Source organism: Lissotriton helveticus, chromosome 7 (assembly GCF_964261635.1).
Source record: "Lissotriton helveticus chromosome 7, aLisHel1.1, whole genome shotgun sequence".
Classification (NCBI taxonomy): Eukaryota; Metazoa; Chordata; class Amphibia; order Caudata; family Salamandridae; genus Lissotriton; species Lissotriton helveticus.
In genome coordinates this window covers 1161887984-1161913004 of record NC_136068.1, presented here as the reverse complement: position 1 = coordinate 1161913004, position 25021 = coordinate 1161887984, and the positions used below count along the sequence as shown (strand labels likewise).

Genomic DNA, 25021 nt, shown 5'->3' with positions numbered 1-25021 from the left:
CTGGGATTCCTTGTGCTGTTCAATATATAGATGCGGATGTGGAAGGCAGGTACATATTAGTGAGGCTCAGATTAGACGACAAAGAACTCCTGCTCATTAACATGTATGCCCCGAACACTGATGACCCGGCCTTCTTTTCCCAGATACAGGACCTTGTGGCTCCGGGTCTAGACGCGCCCCTCCTCTGGTTCGGGAATTTCAATTGCGTATTACATCATGAGCTGGACCGGCACCCGCCTAGAGCGGGCACTAAGCCCCGTATGACGACGCGCTTACAGGAAGTGATGCACAATCTCGGGGCCGTGGATGTGTGGCGTACCTGCCACCCCACAACGAAGCTTTACACGTGCTACACCCCGACGCATGGTACACATAGTAGGCTGGATCGGGTTCTTGCGGCTAACCTTACCTCTTCTCTTACACTGACGGTTACACACCAGGCCCGATATCTGTCGGACCATGCCCCAGTTGCATGCGTGGCGACGTGGCCAGACCGCGCGGCGCGCCCGCGGCGTCTGCCAACTGACCTGCTCCAGGATCAGGTGGCCAAAGAACATGTGGCGACGTCGCTGTCTGACTACTTGGAACTCAATTGGGTGGGGGGTGACTTGTCCTACTCCACCAAATGGGAGGCACTGAAGGCAGTGGTGCGTGGAGCGTGTATGGGCCTGTTATTCGGGGTCAGGAAACAACTGTTGTCTGGCTTAATGGCTGCGGAGGCTGTGCTTCGGCGCGCCCAGTCTCCGTCGGATCCGGACGCGTTGGATCAACAAACGGAGAGTGTTGCTCTGGTGTCCATACACGACGTACTCGCCCGGCTTGATAAATTTACACTGGGCCAATACAGGCAACGTCTCCACCGTGAAGGAGATAAGTCGGGCCGCTTGTTAGCCTGGATACTTCGTTCGCACCTGAACGGATAGTGGCCCTACGGAACCCTAGTGGCGTCATGGTCCACTCTGAGGTTGATGTCCTTCGAGGCCATCTACAAACCGTGTATGAGGCTGACCTGTCTATATCGGAGGATGTCTATCATTCGTATCTTGCAGACCTCCCCCTGCAGAGCCTGCCGGAAGCTGCAGCGAAGGAACTTGATGTGAAGCCGACGCTGGGTGAGATTGCCGAGGCGATAGCCGCCCTCCCCCGGGCCAAGACTCCTGGTGGTGATGGATTTCCGGCCGAGTTTTATCACGCCTTCGGACATATTCTGGCCTCCCCCCCTCTTACAAGTTTACAATGAGGCGTTGCGTACTGATACCCTTCCACCTACCATGAATCAGGGTGAGGTGTGTATGATTTTGAAGCCAGGCGGTGACAAAACAGACCACGCAGCTTATCGCCCTATCACATTGATAAACACGGATGCAAAAATCCTTACTAAACTATTGGCCACTCGCCTTGCCCCGCACATGACTCGCCTTGTCCACCCCGACCAGTGCGGGTTTATCCCGGGTCGTAACACGGCAATGAATCTGCGCCGCCTGAATCACATACTACATGAGGTGCGGGGACGGGAGGGCCCTCACGTATTGGTCTCAATTGACTTGGCTAAAGCCTTTGATACGGTGCACTGGGGTTATCTAATGCACGTGCTCCTGAAAATGGGGTTCGGGCCTGGTTTTCGAGACTGGATCCGGGTGCTTTACGGGGCGCCCCGAGCTAGGGTGCGCCTGGGTTCGGCTCGCTCTGACGAGTGGTCGTTGGGGAGAGGCACCCGGCAGGGCTGCCCTCTCTCTCCCCTCCTCTTTGCTCTTGCGATTGAGCCCCTCGCCGTTTCTGCCCGTACGGAATTGCAAGACTGGGGTATAGTGATGGGGGACACCACCAATGTAATCTCCCTCTACGCCGATGATGCGCTTTTCTATCTGACTTCCCCGGTGGACGCCCTCCCCGCATTGCTGCGGCTCTTGGACCGCTTTGGCGCGGCCTGTGGCCTGCGTTTGAATGTCAATAAGTCTCTGGTGTTTCCGCTGACTGATGCAACCCCTGATCCGGTCACGGATCTCCATCACTTGGGGCTCCGGTGCGAGCGGCTGGCTTTTCGGTACTTAGGTATTCAGGTAGCCGCCTCTGACGAGGCACTCTTGACTTACAATATCGACAAAATTCTCACGGCCCTCAATAAATCTGTTGCCTTTTGGAACACACTCCCTCTCTCATAGGGCAGTTGGCAGTTGCCAAAATGGTGATGCTCCCTAGGGTCCTCTATGTGCTGCAGAACACTTTATGCCCATTACCGCCCGAGTGTTTCGCACGCTGAACTCACTCCTCACCTCCCTCTTGTGGGCAGGTGGGCGCAGTAGAGTCGCGTTACACACCGTCACGAGATGTTGGGACGAGGGCGGCCCCGAGGTTTGACCTGTATTATGCGGCGCAACTTCTTCCGGCCGCCCGGTGGTTCACTGGAGCCGAGAACTGGGAACTGGCACTGTTGGTTGGTACGGCTAATGATAGGGACCTCCAGAAGGCCTTGATGCAGGGTCGGGGCGCCGATGGCACCCTGCCATATGTGGTGAGACACACAGCTAGCATTTGGCAGCGGTTTGACGAGAAGGTGCTGCGGCGCGCGCCGTTCCATAGGGAACTCCCACTTTGGATATTGGCCCCGATACTCAAACTAGAGGACAATATGTCCTTTCGAGAGTGGCGCTCGGGCGGCTGTGAGACTCTCGCGGATCTCTACCCGAATGATTCCTTCGTGTCCTTTGAGAGCGCCGTGGACTCTTTTAACCTTAGCGAGATGTGGCCAGGGCGACATGGCCCCAGTTCCCAGAGGCGCCCCCGCTCACTGATACCCTGGACATCATTTTATCCTGTGGGAGAGGTAAGCGTCTGGTCTCCCTCCTTTGCTCTGCCATGTGCAGGGACTTGATTCCCCCGTTAGCGCCGGCCTGGGTGGCTTGGGAGGCGGACCTAGGGATAGAGTTGGGTCCTGATCAGAGAAAGCGAATTGGGCTGTTGACTCGCAAGGTCTCCTGTAATGCGCGTTTTAAGCTTATACACTTTAATTTCGTCCATCGCACTTACATGACACCTGTCTCCCTCCATCGTATATCGACAGATAGACGTCATAATTGCCCTAGATGTGGGATAGAGAGGGCGGGATTCCTCCATCTAGCGTGGGAATGTCCCTTAGTTCAGGATTTCTGGCAGAGGGTGGTGGTCTACATTGGCCGCGCCACACACCTTAGGTTGCATCTGGACCCACTCCACTGTCTGCTAGCGTTAGTGCCTAAGCCAAAAAAGAAGGATCTGTCGTATAAATTTTTACAACTCTTACTGGTTCTGGCGAGAAGACGGGTGGCCATTACTTGGATGGGTCAGAGGGCGCCTGAGATTTCTCATTGGTTGAGGGATGCAAAGGAATGGGCTCTAGCCGAGGAAACTCACAGGCAAAGCTCTCGCAAAGATGAGAAGCTCCAGGATGACTTACTCGCCTGGAGGACATTGTGTATGGAGGGGCTGGAGGGGGAGAACTCGGACGCTACTAGCGCTGAGTTGTTTTCCTCTGCGTCCTCGGAGTCTGGCGATGGGGGGTGGGGGGGAGACTGACACGGGGAGTTTGGTAGCAGAATAGGGGTCCCTTGTGGTCACGCCGATATTCCTTGATAGGTAGCTCTGTATTTAGCGGAGTTTCCCACCCGGCCACGCGAAATTGCGATGACCGCGGCCTAGTTGGCCCTTGCATGTATCTCCTACTTTACTCGGATCAGCACTGGGAATGCCATTCATGGGGTAATTAGTTACTGTTAACTGTTATGTAGAATAAGAGTGTGGTATACGAAAACTGGCGTAGACACGGATAGGGTTTCTAATGATGCTTGGCGCACATATGCAATTTTCCCCACTAATATACATGCTTTAATCCTGCGCCGCCCTGTCTCCGGGATGTGGGCCATACATGGCTGTGTATCGACGACGGGACTACTTGTTCCTACTGTTTGCATGTCAACTGGGTTGATAACTGTATGCATTGTGCCTTTTTACTGTCTTCGCCACAATAAAAAATATTTCCAAAAAATAAAAATAAAAGACTGTTGTGAATAAAAGTGAAGTGAAAAATTTGCTCCGGTAAAGAGCAAATCAATCAATCAATCATGCCATTTGTATAGCGCACTACTCACCCGGGAGGGTCTCAAGGCGCTTGGGGGGAGGGGTATGCTACTGCTCGAACAGCCAGGTCTTGAGTTGTTTCCTGAAGGCGAGATGGTCCTGGGTCAGCCGAAGGTGGATGGGGAGGGAGTTCCAAGTCTTGGCAGCCAGGTAAGAGAAGGATCTTCCTCCGGCGGTGGCTCTTCGGATTCGTGGTTCGGCTGCGAGGGCGAGGCTGGTGGACCGTAGCTGGCGGGTGGGCGTGTAGAAGGTCAGGCGGTCGTTGAGGTACTTGGGGCCCAGGTCATGGAGAGACTTGTGTGCGTGGGTGAGGAGCCGGAACGTGATCCTCTTGTCGACGGGGAGCCAGTGCAGGTCCTCAGGTGGCTGGAGATGTGGCTGCGTCGGGGGACATCCAGGATGAGTCGGGCGGAGGCGTTCTGGATGCGCTGGAGTCTTTACTGTAGCTTGGCTGTGGTTCCGGCGTAGAGGGCGTTTCCGTAGTCCAGTCGGCTGGTGACGAGTGCCTGGGTGACAGTCTTCCTGGTCTCGGTCGGGATCCAGCGGAAGATCTTGCGAAGCATACGCAGGGTGTTGAAGCACGATGAGGAGACGGCATTGACTTGTCTGGTCATCGAGAGGGAGGGGTCCAGGATGAAGCCCAGGTTGCGTGCGTGGTCGGTTGGCTTGGGTGCGGTGCCCAGGGCTGGGGGCCACCAGGAGTCGTCCCAGGCGGAGGGCGAAGATCCCAGGATGAGGACTTCCGTCTTGTCCGAGTTCAGTTTCAGGCGGCTGTCCTTCATCCACTCGGCGACGTCTTTCATCAATTCGTGTAGGCAGGTTCTGGCGGTGTCGGGGTCTCTGGTGAGGTAGAGGATCATCTGGGTGTCGTCGGCGTAAGAGATGATGTTGAGGTTGTGCTGGCGTGCGATGGCTGCGAGAGGTTTCATGTAGATGTTGTAGAGGGTGGGGCTGAGTGAAGATCCTTGCGGGACGCCGCAGATGACTTCGGTGGCCTCGGCGCGAAACGGGGGGAGGCGGACTCTTTGTGTTCTTCCGGCGAGGAACGAGATCATCCACTCCAGTGCCTTCTCTTGGATACCGATGTTGCTGAGGCGCTGGACTAGGGTGCGGTAGCAGACCGTGTCGAATGCAGCGGAGAGGTCCAGGAGGATGAGGGCCACTGTTTCCCCCTTGTCGAGCAGGGTCCGGATGTCGTCGGTGGCTGCGATGAGGGCGGTCTCGGTGCTGTGGTTGGCTCTGAAGCCGGACTGCGAGGGGTCGAGGGATCCGTTCGTCTCGAGGAAGGCGGTCAGCTGTCTGTTGACTATCTTCTCGATTACTTTAGCAGGAAAAGGGAGGAGCGAGATGGGGCGGAAGTTTTTGAGATCGGTGGGGTCCGCTGTAGGTTTCTTCAGGAGGGCGCTGATCTCGGCGTGCTTCCAGCTCTCCGGGAAGGTGGCGGTGTTGAAGGAGGCATTGATGATGTTCCGGAGTTGGGGTGCGATGGTGGAGTGGGCCTTGTTGAAGACGTGGTGTGGGCAGGGGTCGGTCGGTGATCCGGAATGGATGGTGTTCATCGTGCGGGCTGTGTCTTCGGAGGTCACCATGGTCCAGGTGCAAAGGGTGGCGGTGGGGGGCGTTGGTTCGACGGTTGGGTGCGTGGGTGGGGGCGCCGAAGCTGTTGTGGATGTCGGCGATCTTGCGGTGGAAGAACGAGGCGAGGGAGTCGCAGAGGTCTTGTGACGGAGTGATGTTGTTGGTGCCGGTGCTGGGGTTGGAGAACTCCTTGACGATGGTGAAGAGCTCTTTGCTGTCGTGGGCGTTGTTGTCCAGTCGTTCCTTCAGGGATTTCTTCTTGGTGGTGCGGATGAGCTGGTGGTGCTTGCGGATAGCGTGTTTGAGGGCGGTCATGTTGTCGGTGGTCCGGTCGAGGAGCCAGGTTTTCTCGAGGGTGCGGCAGGTCTTCTTGGAGTCCTTGAGGTCGTCGGTGAACCAGGATGCCTTCTTGCTTCTGGGTCTGCTGGGAGGGTTCTTTAGTGGCGCGAGGTCGTCGGCGCAGGCGGTCAGCCACTGTGTGAAGTTGCGGGCTGCTTCGTTGGGGTCCGTTGTGTTGGCGGGTGGGCTCTGGCTGAGGGAGGTGGTGAGCTGGTCTGCGGTGATCTTGCTCCAATTCCTGTGAGGTACCTTTTGCGGGTGGTGGTGGGTCATGGATCTTTTGAAGCTGAAGTGGACGCAGCTGTGGTCGGTCCAGTGGAGTCCGGTGGCGTGGCTGAAGGTGATGTACTTGCTGGAAGAGAAGACTGGATCAAGCGTGTGGCCGGCGTAGTGGGTGGGGGTGTTGACGAGTTGTTTGAGTCCGAGGTTGGCGAGGTTTTCCAGCAGGGAGGTGGTGTTGCGGTCCTTGTTGTTCTCCAGGTGGAAGTTGAGGTCCCCGAGGAGGATGTAGTCGGTGGAGGGGAGGGCGTGCGGGCTGATGAAGTCTGTGATGTCTTCGCTGAATTGTGTGCGTGGTCCCGGGCGTCTGTAGACGAGGGTGCCTCTGAGGGTCGTCTTAGGGTCGGTGTGAATCTGGAAGTTTGCGGCGAAGGAGTCGTTGGCGTCGGTCGTGATGCGGATGGTGTTCCTGTGGACGATGGCGATGCCACCTCCGGTCTGGTTGATGCGGTCCCTCCTGATGATCTTGTACCCGTCCGGGATGGCGATGGCGATGTCTGGTGCAGAGGAGGCGTTCATCCAGGTTTCCGTGCGGAAGGCGACGTCCGGTGATGTAGCGTCGAGGAGGTTCCAGAGTTCCACGGCGTGTCTGTGGACGGAGCGGGTGTTGATCAGGATGCACTTGAGGTGGTTGCTGCTGGTGTTTGTCTTGGCGGGTGCGGGGCAGGTTCGGAGGCAGGAGAACTTGCAGGTGAAGGGTCCGTGGGTGCGTCTCAGGGTGGCTCGGCAGCAGGCGTGGGTCCGACACAGGTGACTTGAAGTTGTACTACTTGTATCAAAATGACATTATCGAGGTTACAGCCAATAAACAGTACAATAACTTAATAAGAATTGGGTCTGCTTGTGATTGTCAGCAATGTTTCGATCCATTAAAATGGTACGATCATCATCAGGACAAGTTTAAGAGAGGCCTGAGGAACTGCGACAATCTGGGTAAGAACATTCTGCCTGTATGCATAGAGCAGTCCAGTGCACGTCCGAGTAATCTGTTTGATGGCTCGTGGCCTGCTAGACGCCTGACTTTGCTCAGGGTATCGTTCTGGTACGGACTACACCACTGCACGTGATTATCCTTTGACTGACCAATCCTGACGATCTACAGCGCATAAAACGCAAGATTTTGCACTGACCAGCCTACTTTCTTGCTTCACACAGCTTCATGATATGTGGAAACCACCGAACCTTGGAGAGAATTGTGCACGGGAACGCAGGGTGATGTGTTTCCTTGACTCTGCACTGTCTTTTTAAGACGTGCTGAGCAACCTGGGGGTTTAACGAATCAGACTTTGCAACCACGGAGTTGCACATAAAGTTTAAAAAAATCTCATGCAGCAAGCAATAACCATCTAAACAGATCTTGCTTTTTAGAATTAGTGGACATTCTTCGACTGGCCAGTGTGTGTGTATGTGTGCTTAAGAGTCCGGGCTTGCATCTATGTGTTTTTCTGTCTGCATAGGTCATGGGGATTGGGGAGGGGGTCAGGTTAGCATGATGGTTTCTAAAGCACATATTCAGAGGGAACCCTTCTGGTTTCTTATGATGAGTCATGAAAAATCCCGACAGGAGCAGAAGGAAACTGCTATAGTACTGATGAAGCTGTCTCCATACATGAGAATAAGCTGTTTCTATACATACGGCTGGAGATGGCCTGTCAGAAACCGATCTTTATGTTGCTGCTCCAGGCCCAGGCGTTATGAGAGTCTTAGTGCATCAGCAGCATTGGCAAGATCAATTGTTTTGGCTATTCTATAGCGAAAAGATTAAACTGACTTTGACACAGCACAGACACACCACTGGCATCATTAATGCGGGTCTGGTACAGCGCAGGCAGCAGTAAGGCAAACCAGCATTTGCAATGCAATAGGTCTCGCATATGCGAGAGTTTGAGCTATTGGCATTGTAAATGACAATGCCTTTTATTCGTGTGTTGGTTTTCAAAACTGATAAATAATAAGCATTGTCATTTACAATGCCAATAGCTTAAACTGTAGCAAATGCGAGACCTATTGCATTGCAAATGCTTGTTTCCTATTTCTCCACGTTATAAGGAACTTGTATGTCCTTAAGGTTCCTAATAGTAGTTACCCGCTTCGGTAACACTTTTGCTTTGAAAGGACTGCCTTTACAGTACATATTGAACATTTACACAATGCACTTAGAAGAATGTAGCCGCATTTTATTCGGTGATAGTTTAATGATAGTAGTTGGTATCGACACATTGGTGTCCTTGTAGATGGCACTCTTGCACCACTTTTTTTCATGTTACACTTTCAAACTTTACTTACTTTAAATATTGTTTCTACTGCTTACACCTTGCTGTTTTGGCTTACTTGAACTCGAAGGTTATTTCCAGTGGTCTCTTGTGCGAGAACATATTTTCAGGTATTGTCCTTGGTTTGAAAGCTGTTACATTTCAGTGTATGACTTAAAAGCATCATGTGTACTCTTGCTGAGGTTCTGTTTGTAAATAATATAGTATTAGTTCTGATCCTTGTCGTGGACTTAACTCATACATGTACACGGAGTGTGGTTTAGCGTTTTTTTATTTTATGCGTGTTGCATAAGTCCTGTTTTATGGGCTAAAACTCACATTGTCTGCAATCTATCAAAGAAGCTATTATACTATCATGCAGAATAAAGGCAACTGTAAAATAGGAAGAATGCTTTAACATTTATGAATTTCAATGCGAAGTGTTGATATTTGTGTATGCTTCCCTTTAGTTTTAATAATGATGGAAAGGCATTCATTTTACCGGTTTTACTCCCGACTATAAATGTTGCACAATTGTATAGATCCATCTGTACAAACCTTGAGAGCTGGCCTCCAGTTGCGTATTTGTGAAGATGTTTGATTAATCTAGCAGGCGGATTAATTGCACTGTGTTTTAACTACCAGATTAAAGAAATTGTTGTCTAGCTTGCAACACATCTTTACGTGGGAGTATTAAATTCAATAGAATAGTCGATTGAGGCAGCAATAAAAAATTAAGCTGTGCTGTGAAGAGGTGTTTGTGGTAGAGGGAATGGGTAGTAAAGGTAGGTAAGGCTAGTGAGCAGAAGTCCTATGCCAAGATGAGTTATCTCTGCACACCATTCGTTTCCTCTTTTACTTGGTGACCCCACTGGGGTGGACAGATGGGCGATGAAGTGATAAGTGCCACAATCTGCCCCAGGAAGGAGAAGGCAGAAAACAGTCTGGGTTCCTGGGTTTTTGGGTTCACCGGACGCAAGGACAGACCCATCCCTTCTCCATACCTTTCATCAGAAAAACTCAGCAGACCGCCGGGGTGAGTGGGAGGCTGTAAAAGACAATGAATAGGTTGTAGGACTTGCCAGGCCTGGCACTAGACTACATTCACCACTCCTAGAGACACCATCATTAGTTTTTCTGCCCCCTTTGATGGAAAGGCATCCAGATTAAATGGTTCATCTAAGAGCTCACTAGACTCTGGGATTGGAGCCCAAGGAAGGATATGGTGTGCTGGCCCATTTTGGCAATGGGTCCATCCCACGGCGATAGATATTCTTATTGTGGGGTAGAGAGGGTTGTTAGTCCATACCAAAAGTACGCCCAAAGAAATCCACATTTCTTCTTAGTTGCTTTGTGGATGGCTGTAGTATTCAGGCACTTGTGTCCATAGGTGTTGAAAGAGTGCCTTATGCCACAGAGCTGGGTAGTCCGATGCCTGGATAGGTCAGCATCTCACCATTTTTATCTGGTTGCTAGTCCCTGGTGTAGTGGCCTCCCCGTTTTCCCCCCAGGGCTTAGACATTTGGGGTATGTCCACCCAAAGTGCCACTACGGCGGGAAAGCAAGAGTGTAACATGTCTTTTCTTTTTATGGTCACTAATGCCTGGTGTATGATGAGCTTTCAGCTCACCTGAAGTGATAAATATTGTATAAGCCCCTCGGATCAGTAAGTCTACTTCACTCCAGGGATTGATGTCCACAGTGTGGTCATCAGGCCCCTCCACTCCGTACCAGAAAGTCTTAAGCCTAGGAGGTGGGCGTTTCAGGGTGGGTTCAGCCAAATACCAAGAAGACAAAGATTCTTTATGGCCCCAATGTCAAAACTGGCCTAATGCTATCATTCCTTTCTCTTTTTCCAAATTTTAGCCCTATCTGGTAGACTTTCTGCTCCTCCATGCCCAACATGGGTAGCTTTCGGGAAAGCATCCAATTTATCCATCCCAGTGGTGACTCGGATATGGTCTATAACATGGGACAAGTGAAAGAGAGGCAGCTCCGTACCCCATTCATTATTTGTTTCAAAATATTCTCCCTGCTGTCTAGGGATTTCTGGAATCCCGATTTCTAAAGCCCGCTCTCATTGCTCCACCAAGCACCCCTCCACTACTACACACAAGGACAACAAGTCGGGGACGCAACCCAGGTCCCACTAAGACCATGAAGCCCATCTAAAAAGACCTCAGCTTTGCGAACAATTGAACATAAGAACGAGTGGAGTGATCCAAGATACCAAAAAAACAATTACACCGCTTACAATGTCAGCACGAGCCCATAGGGTACCTCAAGGCAACTTCGATCCTAACTTTGAGCCCACTGGGAATTGGGCCTCGAACCTTGGGCCATCTAGACCACCCCCTGAGACAACAGCACAGCAGACAGCAGCCTTATTAAATCAGGGACAAGTTTTCCCGGTCACCACGGCACATGTAACGTCTATCCCCTCGCAGGCCAATGACTTGAAGGATGTATATTCCGCTCATAATCCGACCCTTATAAACCATCAGGATCGGAAAATACTGCTGTACCCTGATTATATCTCACAGGGTAAGTGGGACATTCTTAATCGCAGCAACCTTTTAAAACTCTGTGCAAACATCCCTGGTCTAGAAAGGATAAAAACAACGGACATTGAGAGAGTCTCCTTTCTCAATCCAGACTACGAGATAAATGAGACCACAGAGCTAACCTTTACTTGTCTGTCCATGGCAGAGGCCTTGAAGAGAAACCATACGTTATTGGGAAGTTGGGGCATAAAAATAAAGATTCAGCCCGTACTAAAATATAATCGATATTAAAAATCCGCAACCCGAAGAACTGCCCGGCCATCCAGGAACAGACCACTGAGAGGAACTCAGGCACGAATGCCCCGCTCTACCGAGCACTACATGTGGGGTCCATCCTCCAGGGGACCAAAGGCGGTACGAGCATAGGTTTCACTAATGAAACCCTTATTAAAATAACAAACTTGGGTCAGGGCAAACGCTTCTGCTCAATCAGGGGGAGCGCCAGCAAAGACTGGTCCTGGCTGCCGCAAGCTTTAAATCCCAGCCCCTAGCATCCATCTTCCGGAAAGCAAGGACTGCAACCAGTATCTGTCGATAAATGACTCAGAAAATCACACAAATCGAACATCGTCCACCAGCAGATTGAACATCATGACCTGGAACGTTGCAGGGATTATAAAGCTCGTTCAAAACCAAGCTGCAGTGGCATTTTTGGAAGGGGCGAACATAATGTGTACCCAACAAACATGGGCAACAAAACCTATATCAATAAGAGGATATGCAGAATACTGCAAACCAACCACCAAGAATAACACATTTGGAAGACCTTCAGGTGGGATATCCATCTACATTAAGCACTTGCTGAACCTCGAATTCATGGAAATAAAAAGCCTATCAAACATGTTCTTGGTGGGCATTTTGAAAGGCCTCCACTCGACCAACGGTCCACTTTCAATACTGTTAATTAACGTTAATTACAATCTTCATGGGCCGGGGGCCAAGGATAATTTGATCTTGTTAACAAGTCAGTTAGAAGCTCTGCTACTACAACATCCTTTATTGGACTGTATCATCCTTGGCGACCTCAATATACACAACATAGGGGTCATGGCCACCACCCTGGGGCCAGCAACGCATCGAACGCTTTAATAAAATCCTACAACCTGGCAACAGCCCATTCCGTCCTCTTAAAGAACAACCCTGGGGCTTTCGTTGCCCCCACTTACAACAATCAAACAACGATTGATAATATCATATTAAGTGAAAAATGACAACTTTCGATGTTAAATTGCACAGTGTATCCACGAAATGAAAGCGATCACGCCGCCTTAACACTTACACTGAACCTCACAGCAGAAACTCGCCATAGGACACACTGCATCAGGGCTTCAAACGGTGAAGAATTGTACAAGCTACCGAGAAGAATCAAATGGGGGCCGGTATCGATTACTAAGTTCAACGAATGGATAAATACATGGGCAGGCTGGCCATCGAGCGCCCATAACACGGGTGCAATAGAAGAATGGGACAGATTTGCTTGGAACTTAGCGTCTTTGCTTCGAGGAGACACAGCAAGCACAAACCGATGGCATCCACCACACATACTCTGATTTATTCCGGCAATCAAAGAAAGCGCCAGACCACTAAATGCCAAACGCAAAGCATACTGGAAAAACGGCACAGCATCGGACAAAATGCTACTAAAAGAAGCAGCAAAAAGTCATTCAAAGAAAGTGTGGGCCGCGAAACGTGAATATTCTGAGGGACAATGGCTGAATCTTTGATTTGTTGAGACCCTGTAAATCCCAAGAGTTTTGAAGCTATTTAAACACCTTAACTCAAGGAAAAAAATCAGAGAGAACTCCCTTGATGCACATACCTGGGTCGGTCACGTTAAATCTTTATACAAAGATGATTGAAGTAGATCTTACTTAAATAAAGCCCTCGCAGGGAGTGAGGAAATAGGGCGAATATAGAATTCTGGTCTGAGAATTTGACCCAACTGTACACAGAATGTTGGTTCCTGGGGGACCTTCCAGACTCCTAGAGAGGGTCGCTTCTGAACCCAATACACAAGAAAGGGCCGAAATCAGACCCGAATAACTACCGCATGATCGCCCTGCTGGATATCGAGGGCAAGGCATACGCGAGTACCATTCTGGCGGAACTAGCAAGCTGGGCGAGTACAGATGGCCTCCTGCCCCTCTTTCAAACAGGGTTCAGACCCGGGGCATCAACCGTGGACAATATAACAGCTCTCTCATACCTAGCCCATCAAACACTGTCGCGCAAAAGCCTCCCTCTCTTCGCTTGCTTTATTGACTACTCTGCAGCGTTTGACGGGGTAGACCGTGCAATTCTTTGGAAGAAGCTGGCACTTTGGAACATCAATCGAGCCCTATTGAAAGCAATTCAATCCCTGTACCAAAGAACGTGGGTCAGAATTACACTTTCGAGTGACTCCACTTCAGAGAAAATTGAAACAGACTGCGGCCTAAGGCAAGGATGCGTCTTAGCACCGCTGTTGTTCAACCTATACACAGCAGACATGGACCAAGCCCTAATCGGAGCCGCACTACCTACATCGAGGATTGGGGGCACTAAAATACAGTTCCTGCAATGTGCCGCCGACTTGGTACTTTTGGATCACACCAAAATAGGCCTACAAAAGGCACTGTCGGCCCTGGCAACCTATAATGATAAAAACAAGCTGGTGGCCAATCCATCTAAATCCAAGATTGTAATCTTTGGGCACTATCATTAAAAAAAAAACTAACAAAATGGAGCCTCGGCCGGCTGACTCTGGAATGCACACAGCAATATAACTACTTGGGCATCTGGTTCCACGAATCGGTACGCCCTGGAGTTCATTCAAGGAAAATTCAAACTAAAGGGAAAGCTATCATCGATGCCCTCTGCAAACTACAAGCTACCTTACACAGCCCTACAACGATGGCCATCCAAAGAGTTTTAAGGGCAAAACTAATGCCAGTCCTTAACTACGCCCAACAAGCGTTTCCTGGAAAATTAATTGAGGACCTGGAAAAAATACATTGCAGTGCATATAAAAAGTTTCATCTACCCGCGTGCACCAGAAATACTCTTGTGCGACTAGAATTTTCTTTGAATCTAAAAAGCTGGAAGAGATGGCTGCCCTGAGTAAATACTATTATCTCACCACAGCGGCACATGAGAAAACAATGAAGGCAGTCTTAACCGCATGCGTGCGGCCGCTATTTTTGCGCTGTGCGGCTTTTTGCGAAAAGCCGCGTTACATGACGAGCTCAGCTAGTCATGAGCATGCGAGCGGTGCAACTCATACCGAGCTCAGCTCGTCATGCGCATGGAAGGGGTTAAACATCTTTCTGGAACCAGGGAACCACTGGTCATCGACCCTCGCCGCGGCCACTGATCACCTTCATTTAGCCCCAGAGAACTGGGACCTTGAGCTAATTAATTACTCTGTCATCAAAAGCACAATCAAAAAACAAGTCCGTATTTGCTCTCGTGCCTCGGACTTGGAATCGTGTGCCAAAAGAGGCCTCCACGAGTCCCAAAGTCTCCCACACACAGTGTATAACTCTAAACGCCACCTTACGCAGGCTGTGGGCCGTACAGCCTTACATAGGATCTTAGCATACAGATTACATCCCCTGCCACTCAAAGAATTATACACCACTGAGCCGATAGGAACAGCGATCAAGGAATGTCGGCTCTGTGAATACAAACGCGAGTCTTTGGCTCACCTCTTATTTTGCTGCCCTGCGCGCAGCTCGTAGCCTCTATCTTAGCCCATCATTCTACAACTGGGACGTGCACTGCAAAGGAGGCAGTCCATCTACTCTACACACTGAACACAGTAAAACAGATGGCCAAGTTTGGTAAATTCATCCAACAGACTCATACGAAGCTGATGGCCATCTCGGGCTAAATGACCAGAGACTTAGATAACGCACGTTGGGCCGCAAGGGTACGGACATCACTCCTCTCAGTCCCCAAGTACTCTGATTTTAATTACAGACTTTATTTTAATACGATTATTCTTTTAACTTTTGTATTTTGTTTTTAATGTAATGGTTTTGAGTAACCAAGCAATAAATTCAATTATACTCTTAGCCCCTCCACTACTAAGGCGTAGAAGGCGGAGCCCTCTAATATAGTTCAAGTCCTATACTGATAACCTGATTACATTTTGGAGAAGTAAGGGAGAAAAAAGCTATGGGTCATAAGTGCTCTGAATAAAAAATGAACAAAATAAAGTTTTACTTGTTCTGCTTACTGCAGCAGTAGTGTCTTACATACAACTAGTTTTCACCCCAGTCCTCCGATATGGAATGTTACAGGGGATTGTTAATGGCCAGGACAATTAGATCAGTTTATCAGTTTGTTTTTTCTCAAAACTATCCAAACTGCTTCAGTGGGTGCGGATGGGGGATGTAGGGGGAATATCATCTAGAGTCTTAGCAAGGCAATAAAAAATGAGGCACCAGGAAAAAGAAACCTTATTATTGATTACAGGGATAAGTAGAATAAAAAACGTATCCACATATTATATTGAATCAAATATAATACCTAATATTAGGTAAGCAGGATCATGAGGCTAAAATGGAAGGTGTTGTGATCGGCGGAGATAAGCAGAGTAAACCATTGATAACTTCCAAAGGTTAGATAATGATATAAACTTGCGAAGAGTAATTCTGTGATCCTCAAAATGAAGACATTTGACCAAAAGGGAACCAACTATGCAAAGCATATAACAGTGGTCAATAAGGAAGTATACCTATCCATTCAATGGTAGATTGGTGAACATAACAAAAAGTCTCATTGGTAAAAGTGATCATGCTGTATATGTTTTATGCTATCCTTATTATAAAATATATGTAGGGCTCCGTATGTATGCAGCCATTGCATTTTCGTATAATTATGAATTTACTGCATTTGCCGCATAGTAATCTGCTGTATTGTCTGCAGAGTAACAAAAATATAGCTCAAACTGATCAAAAACTTCTAAACATCCGTAACACTTGTTACTGTGCAGTGGGAGTTAATTTGCAAAGGTTAGCACGTCACCTTTCATTTGCCAATTGCTTTATTTTGGCATTAACGGATTCTGAGTTAACAATATTAGCCTTTGTAAAAATGACAAAATGTAGTTAAACTATCGCAAAATGTGCCTGGAAATGCTGCTGCCTTTTGCCGCTTAATGTGGTAGGCACTGCCTGATAGTTTCGTCCTCCTCTGCCGCATAGTTTCAGTATCCCTGCATGTGGAAAGCACCATCTCAATAATCCGCAAACAAAAGTAATGGTAACAGTAAAGCTGTTCAAAATAAATATGGAACCTATCAAGTGCCTAGAGGCGCGCGAAGTGTATGGAGATTGAGTGGAAACCTCCAGCATTTTGTAGTTGGTACTGTGCTTCAAAACATTAGAGGAGGAGAGGGAGAATGAATTCTAAGACCGTGGTTCCCAAACTGTGGGTCGGTTGCGAGACATTTTTGGTGAGTCACGAAAGTCCATCAATAAAGAGGCCTTTAAGTTCTATATTTATCTAGTCACATTTGCTACACTTCGAAGGCAGAGCTCAAAAGTTAGGCTATATCTTTTGACGGATTGCTGCTTATGCTTTTTAAACATTGCTATTGGTGTTTACAAAGTATTTGCCGATCTTCCTTGTGAAAGTAAAGGCTGTATGTAGAAGGCCATTTTTGTGAAACCCAGACTGCAGCGAGCTACATGTGGCTTTAGTCATGTGCGGCGGGAGGTTGGACACAGGGCCTGCAATCAGACCCTGCAGCCAACCCCCCGCCTCCAGCCAGCTCGAGGCCGTGCATGATTGGGATTGGGGACGCAGGCCCAGGAGGGGGGTACATGGCCCCCTCCTGGGCCATATTTGGCCCCGGGAATCCAATCCAACAGGGCACACCCCTTAATGTATGGGGAAGAAGGACATGCAGCCCCCTCCCCAGGCTGATTGCAGTCCCAGGGACTGAATCTCACAGGGCCTGGCCATATTGTACATGTGGAGGGGTTCACGCAGCCCCCTTCCCTGGGCGGATTTCAACCCCGGAATCCCTGCCTCCCAGGGTCCGAACATAAATAAAGGGGGACGAGGGGTACGCTGGCCTCCCATGGCCAATATTCGCTCCGTGGACCCCATCCCCCAGGGCCTGAACAATTAACTGGGAGGAGGGAGCTACGCAGCCCTACTCCCGGAATGGATTTCAACCCTGGGGATCCCGCCAATAAAGAGAGGGTGCCCTACAGCCCACCCAGGGCACATACTTCACCATTATTGGGGGGCCATGGGGGGAGCACCAATGTCCGCCTCCAGCAGGAGCCGGCATTGCTCCCACCCATAGGGAGCAGCAAAAAATGTTGCGCCCTGCGGCGGGAGCGATTTTTGTCATCAAATAGGCTAATGTTTTTTGAAAATGGTAAATGGAATGAGCTATATTGTTTGGTTGTCTACAGTAAAAATAAAAACAGTAGCAATTAATATAAATGTAGAATTTTATAATTAGTGGTTGAACATGTTGAGTACAAACATCTATTTTTTTTCTTCTTTCCTTAGGGAGAATCTGTGAAGTATTTTCTGGACAACTTGGATAAACTTGGAGAGCCAGTAAGTTAGCTTACAATAATATTTGTTTTTAAAGCATGCTGAGCTGGAAATGCTATTGACCATTCTCTTGAACTTAGAACCAATGCCTTGCCCCTTATCTTTAATCCTGTTTGTTTGATGCATTTCATATCTATTCAACCAGGCCAACATGATTTCCTGTGACAGATTACCTTCCTTCCCCAGTTCTGAAAGTCAGTTGATTAAATTGATTATATGTTTATTGATTTACCTCTTTCAGCAGGCATGAGGCTGAAACCTAGCAATAGGCACCAGGCACTACCACAAGTGCCACTCCAAACAATGATCACTGGATGGAACAATAGTGTTTGTGTGGTGGTCATGTCATCTTTCTTTTTTCCTTAATAAACCATTTAGAGTTCATAGATCACTGTTTCTTCACGCTAAGCTCTTTCTACTGGATCTGCAATGGAAAATAAGACTAAGCATTTGGTGGCACAATACTGGGCGCCATTGTTCCCACTGTAAGCCAACAGGCCAGAAGAGAGCTCATACTTTCCCCCAATGTTGGTCTGAGAAACCAAGTCAGAGGAAATGGCGCTGGTTATCTTTCAGAGTACAGTAATCCTCAAGCACTGAGAAAATGGTGTATCTTTTACTGGACCTTCACTTCTGGTCCAAACTGTCTGATCAATGTTTTTTAAAACACTGTGGCACCTTCATTTTTGGCCAAAGCTTGGTGCAATCATGCTGACAGAATTCTTGAGCTGATGTCAACAAGCAGTGCTCTTAGTATTGGCCATTACAGCTTTGGGCCATCTGTTGGGAGAGGCCCAACAGGCGTGCTTTATAAGAATCCATTGTATATCATTACATATAATTAAAGATCTTTTCAGGATAAAAAGCACGAGGTACCAACTCCAATAATATTGTTTGAAGAGTGCCATGAGATGTTTGAACTTGAAGCTAAAGAACATTACCTTTATTTATGGTTCATTCTTCTGGGGTAACTCATCCAGTTCACTTTACACCATACTTCGATGGTTCCTCCTCCTTCACATACATTGTCCGGGAAGCAGTGGATATCCCAATCGCTCCTCAAATAGGGCAAAAAAACAATGGTGTAATAAAGATCTTGGACTCAGAGTTCGGATTCCTTTTTATCCTTCAAATAGGCTTTGTAAATAGCATAGCAGAAACTCTTTTCAGCCTCTACTGTGGATGGATTGCTAGGAAACTGTCCTGCACCAGTATATCCCCTCCTTGAGGTGCATATTATAGTAGACATCTTAGAGGTGCAGGCCACTACAGCGAGGATAAAACCTAAAGAGTATCCATAAAGTAGGATGCCTGCAGAATACATTTTTGCTCGTTGAAATATTTCTCCCATGTGATTTGGGAAAAGCTAAAGACTAAACGATTGCCACCATCTTCTTACCACAGCACACACAAAGGGTATTTAAACAATGGCAATGGAATGTAGGTGTTCAAGCGTACTTTGTCTCCTGCCCGGGTTTCAGCGATTGCTGCTGACCCGTGTAAATTACTGTACCTGCAGCCGAACCCAGAGGCCCTCTGTGTGTTGTAGATAATATGCTGTGCTCCCTCGTGCCATCTAGTATTGTATTTGGAATACTACAACTTGGTTTTCTTTGTAGTCTTAGTTTCTGAATTGGGAGGAGGCTCATTGTCATGTGCCCCGCAACCCACAGTGCATCACTAGTAGTAGAAACGTTATTGTGCGGGCCCACACATTATTGTAATTAATACACCCATTACAATCAGGCATGTATACACGAGTAAACGAGTAAAACTAATCACAATGAAACCAACACATTTAAAAGCATAGCAATGCATATTGAAACAGCTGGTACTGTAGTACAGAAATATTAAATCTGTTAATCATGATAGCACTGCACATTAAACTATAAAATCCACACAATTCACATGATGAGCACAGAATGAACAGGTCAGTTTAAAATGTCAATAAACCAAAACGTAATTGAGTTACATTAGGAAATCATTGGGCTCAAATCTTGTCAACTGGGAATGACCTGTTGTAAACGCATTGACTCCCCAAAACATTACTAGAGCTTGAGCATAATATATCCCTGTTATAGTCCGAGAAAGGAAAGCTTAAGATGTTTTAAAGTAAAACATTTTCCCCCCTATGATTTTGTATTTGATTTCTACTGCACATCAACATAATTCTGTTGTATTTGTCATCAAAACGCAAGTGTGTAGCAGAATTAGAAGTTGTGTATCACACCTTTTTGTATATTAGATGCACATGTATTTCCTGAATTTGAGGACACAAGTAAGATCAAATATTGGTAGGAATTGACCACACAGAAAACCTAGACAATCCTCCTTTACAGTTGCATACCAGCTCCCTTCAAATCTGGAGAGCATAGTAACAGGAGACTTGTGAAGTCTGTTTTGTTAGCTGCTTAATTTTGGATTCAAATGCCTTTGTACAAGACTTACTCAATGAGGTTGAATGTATGTTCTCAGCAGATTTTATTAATCGCGATTAAATGACCATTGTCTGCTCATTTTTCAATTGGAACAGCCATTGCCTTTTACTGGAAAGTTCTAGGTATTACCAGGAGTCGAGATTGTAGCCAGAAAACTAAATAAGGCTGGTTGATAAGCTTGGCTTGTTTAGCATTACTTTTGAGTGCTAGCATTGTACTGGGTCTATTTGTAAGCATTAGGTTTTTGGTGAATAGTCATGAAGTATGCAAGATAAGTCTCTGATCGCTGATAATGTTATCAGACTTGGTTTAAGCAAATTCTAATGTGGGACTGACATAAATTCAATACCTCTGGAATCAATTTTAAGTGCTAAAGATCTAGATTTGTAGTTACTAGATTGTCAAATGCAGCTTCCAGTCAAGGCCTCTTGGAGCCAATGTATGAAATACAATTAATAACTGGCCCTTCTTCAACATAGGGCTATATGTAAAGCTGTCACCATGGCGGAAAAATAAGTTTGATGCTGTTTGGTTGCCAATGTCATACCATAGCTATTAAAAGAACATCCACTGCTTGAAGTTTCGAACTTTGGAGGAAAAATCTCATGCATATCTTATTCACAAGAAGGGAGCCACCGTGGAACATTCTTTCAACAGATACAAGCAGAGTCGCAACATGAACATGTGGCCACACTTTCACTAAACATTACTGTGTCGATATTCTTGCACTTTAAAGGGCAAAAGTGGGTCAAACTATGTTAAATACATTATTCATTAGCCCAATTGGTTCTGACCATCAGCTACATTATTTGTACAGGGTGCTGCTTTACTGCATTCTCCGCATATGTCCTGAAACAATACATGTAGCTTGTAGTGTAGTAGATTCACATGCACCCTCACTTCCTCCCCTTTAACAGGAAAATCCGTATAGTTTTGTAGTATGATTCTTTTCTGGGTTGACATGCTGTGCATTATTCCGCCATCTGGTGGTTGTTAATATTTGCCTGATTCTAAGTCCTTTCACTCCCTCTTGGTGCTTTGCCTTCCTTAAATGGTATCATTTTTTCCATCATAGCATTATTTTTTCAGTCAGCCTACCTACCTCCTAGGTTAGCTATCTAGTTGTAAAGTCCTATTGGGGGCATACTAAAAGCTTACCTTTGAATGATTTCCTCCCATTGATTACCATTGGCTTTGTGTTTTGTAACTCACATTTTCTAACATTCTTTTTGTTGACTTTATTTGTTTTAAGCCATCCAGCATGTCTTTGTTCCCGCCCCTGTAGCATAGCCTCTTTACCACCTCCCTGACTGGTTCCTTGTATTCTTCCGCAAATGCTCGCTATCCAGGATTTTATTTCCTTCTCATGAGGCACTCCTTGAGTTGTTTTGTTTTAATCTGTCTCCCTTGTATGTTAATGCAGTTGCTGCAGCTCGGTGGGTTATTATAAATGTACGTTAATTCGTTGAAAATATTTCCTGCATCGTGGGTGCCAAGCAGTTCTTTTCCTCCAGAGAATTAGCGTTCTGCCATGACTAATTCTTATCTCTGGCACTACAGCATGCTTGTGACTCTTCAGGAGTTCAAAAATAAATTGAACAACAAAGCGCCCTTTAAATTTTGTCTTCATCTTGGCACATTCGCTATATTTTCAACGACGGAGGTCAAATGTTTTCTGACAAATTGCTGTATTCTTTTACCATGGTGGGGTGGGGGGGCTTCTTATATTTGTTTCTCTGGATGCAAAATAAGATTTTGAAAAGCATTTTGCAAGGTACAGGAAGTACTTAAAATTTGTGGTGAAAATGAGCATGTCAAGGTTGTGCCCAGTACTACCCTTACAGACAGGAGATTCTGGGAGGGTTCCAGGTGAGACTTTGGTATATTCATGGAAAACCCTAGGTCATACAGCAGTGAATCCGCCGACTGCAGATGCAACTGTGCCTTCTCTAGAGTCATACCTTTGAGGTACTAGTCATCCGGATAGAGTAAATTGGAATGCTCGACCTACTGAGATGTTCGGCCACCACTACCTTCACCTTTGTGGAGACTCAGTGCCAAAGCCAGGCCAAAGGGAAGAACCTCAAACTAGTAGTAAACCAAGCCCACTGGTACGGTAAATCGACCTTGACTTCCCATTAGAGTTAGATTTCAAGCCCCATGAATGAAAGAGAACGCCAGTTAGCGTTAGAAACGCTAGGCGTCATCTGCTGTGAGACCTACCTCGGCTCTGCATTCTCGCGGGAGGGTGGGGCTTTTTCTTTGCAGAACCAGACACTGCTGATTAGGGTTATCCTTGTGGTCCTAAAGATTAGTCACTTGATTGTTTAGACTTGTATAGGCGCGAAGCATGTCGACCAGATGACTTATTAAACTGTCTAGGATTAATCGATCCATAGCCAGCTTCACTTACCCTGCAATCTAGGATCATTACATCCCGAGGTAGCGTACACATTTTTAACTAGGTTAGTGACCTCATTCATTAAATTAAGTGTTCTTGAATAGCACTATACCTATTTTAATTTATCTTGTTTCGCCAGTCTACACTGCTGTTTTAACCTACACACCCACACTTCACGAGACTGCTTCACTTATAAACCATCTCCGGCAAAGAGATGGCCCAACGAGGAGTTAGCCCAATGATGAAACATGACACCCGGTTGGATGTGTGAGGGCCCATTGCTCCTATTGAACCATATTCATTTTCCTGGAACAGCTTACCTTTTTGTTTAAGCATTAGGAACTGCATACTAATTTTCTTATTTGCATTGTGACACGAAGCATGTATGCTGGACCTTTATTGCTCTTGGTCCCCTCTATTTACCTAGTTTCTGTGTACCGTTTGTACATTCTTCCTGCAACACTCATAAAGTATCTTTCCACTAGTAGTTGACATTGGGGAGAAATTTCATGCAAGGCTTTTCTGGTATTTTCTTACCTTACTTCCATGTTTTTCTATACGTTTTTGAACTCTGTGTATTTAGTCATTCTGATGGCTACTTCTGATTGCAGATTCAACATTAAGGACACTCTAGAAGACTGGATCTCACAAAACTCTCCCCTAGCAGTTCTTACACACTGCTAGGTGGTAGCGTGTTTGTCTGCACTGACCCTACCCCAGAAGTGAAGGAGCAAAGCTGCATGTAAGCGCCACCCCTCTGCACCAATGCCACTTCCTTTCTTTCCACTCCTTACGACATCGATCCGGTGCTCTGCTTCCAACTATGTTGGTCTTCTGATTTCTAAAACTTTTTCACCAGTGTGCTGGGAAACTGTGCCCTCCTTAGATGTCAGCGTTAAAGCTATGCTGTGACTGCTGGAAGCAGGTGTCTTTCACAGACTTGCAAAGGGATCTCTTTGGAGCCTGGATTTGGTAGGCGAATTCTAAGTCATCCGATAAGTGTCCTCATGCACCTGAAGGCAATCCAAGGCCAAGAGGCAAAGCTGTTTGTTGCCTACCATAAGTTGTGGTCGCTGTTTTCGCATAGGACCTGTTCACTCCAAGTCGCTGGCGCAGACTCTGTCCCAATCCGAATTGCTTTCCTTCAACCAGTCCTCCATTGCATCAAAATCCAAAGGCAAGCTTACAGTGAAGAAAAACTCTACCTCATCCTGCCACTCTGACTTTAAAGAGCAGGCTCACAGGTGTCCGTCTCACACCTTCGAGGTCTTCGACAACAGAACCAAGTCTTCTGCTGGTCCTAATGCAGACTGAATTTCCCAGGGCATTGTCGTCACTGCAACAGATGTAGGCCTTCAAGGAGGTCAAGCTGCATATTTCCAGTGTGCTTCTGCCTCCCTCTGGCGTGCCTTCAAGTCCCAGGGAATCGCTCAGGCCACCAGTTGAATTTCTAGTGGTGGGCACATTTCCAGCACAGTCTGCCGCCTTAGGTTCTGTTACCTGGTCGGTAGTGCCAGTACAGACTTCTCTCCCACCCAAGATACTCGCCAGTCCCTAATGGGGGTGCCCCGGTGCTGGCACCAATGTCGGACCCCAAACAGTCGTTTCTGCATATGTTCATGAAGGACTGCAGCCTTAACGGGGGCGTGGCTTAGCAGGCCACGATGGCGGCTGTGTCCTGCTGAGGCTCCGCGATCGGGCTAGCATCCAGCCCAGTTCCCGAGATCGCCGGGAGCCGCAGCCCACTGGAAAAGCACCTGGGACTCCCCACGTGCATTGGGGTGCCGCTCCAACGACCTCTGACAGCGGCGGACAGGCAACACAGGCCGATTCTCCGAAATCGGAGCCGGGCGCCTCAATTCAAGATGGCGGGCGCGGCTCCGTCCGGCGGGAGCGTACGCCGCCAGGAGCCGACCCAGTGACCAAAGACCCCAGGAGGCGGAACCGGCGACCGCCTGCGAGGGATCCCGGAGCAACAGCGAGACCGACCCCCCCGGAGTGCACACCAGACGGCACCTTCTCCTGATCCACCACCCCGGTGCGCAAGATGGCGGCCGCCGCGCCAGGGCTCCACCGCACTGGCGCTGCGACCTCACCGGGTGCCTGAACATTCTCCGACATCAACCGCTCCGCCGCCGCGGGGCGCGGAGGACCGGCGGACGTGCTGCCAGTGTGGTGGTGGGCCATTCCAGGGCCGGCAAACGTACCTGCAAAGCGGCGGTGAGTGGCCGCCTCTCTCCCCCCCCCCTTCCCCCGAGACACTTGGTGCCTATAGCCCCCCCTGCGACCTCGGGGGCTCAGCAAATCGATAAGACTCACACCGCTGGCTAACTCGGGGACCCAGGGTGCCCCCGCGGCCCCGCAACGACCATCGGACCCAAGCGCCTGACCCTAAGATGGCGCCCGCAGAGGCCTGAACACCGCAAACAGCGCGAGCCTCACCACTGGGACCCCCTCGAACTCTCACCATCTGCCCTCTGGCCCTCCCGGCTGATA

General features: G+C 48.1%; 1 protein-coding gene across 1 annotated transcript in view; it reads left to right on the top strand.

Annotated features, from left to right (window-relative positions):
• The window catches only part of GNA13 (G protein subunit alpha 13), a 255054-nt gene that overhangs the window by 180649 nt on the left and 49384 nt on the right, over window positions 1–25021 (top strand). Inside the window, exon 3 of the mRNA XM_078654304.1 lies at window positions 17639–17689. Coding sequence (XP_078510430.1) covers window positions 17639–17689 — 51 coding nt within the window. The remainder of the gene's footprint in view (window positions 1–17638; window positions 17690–25021) is intronic.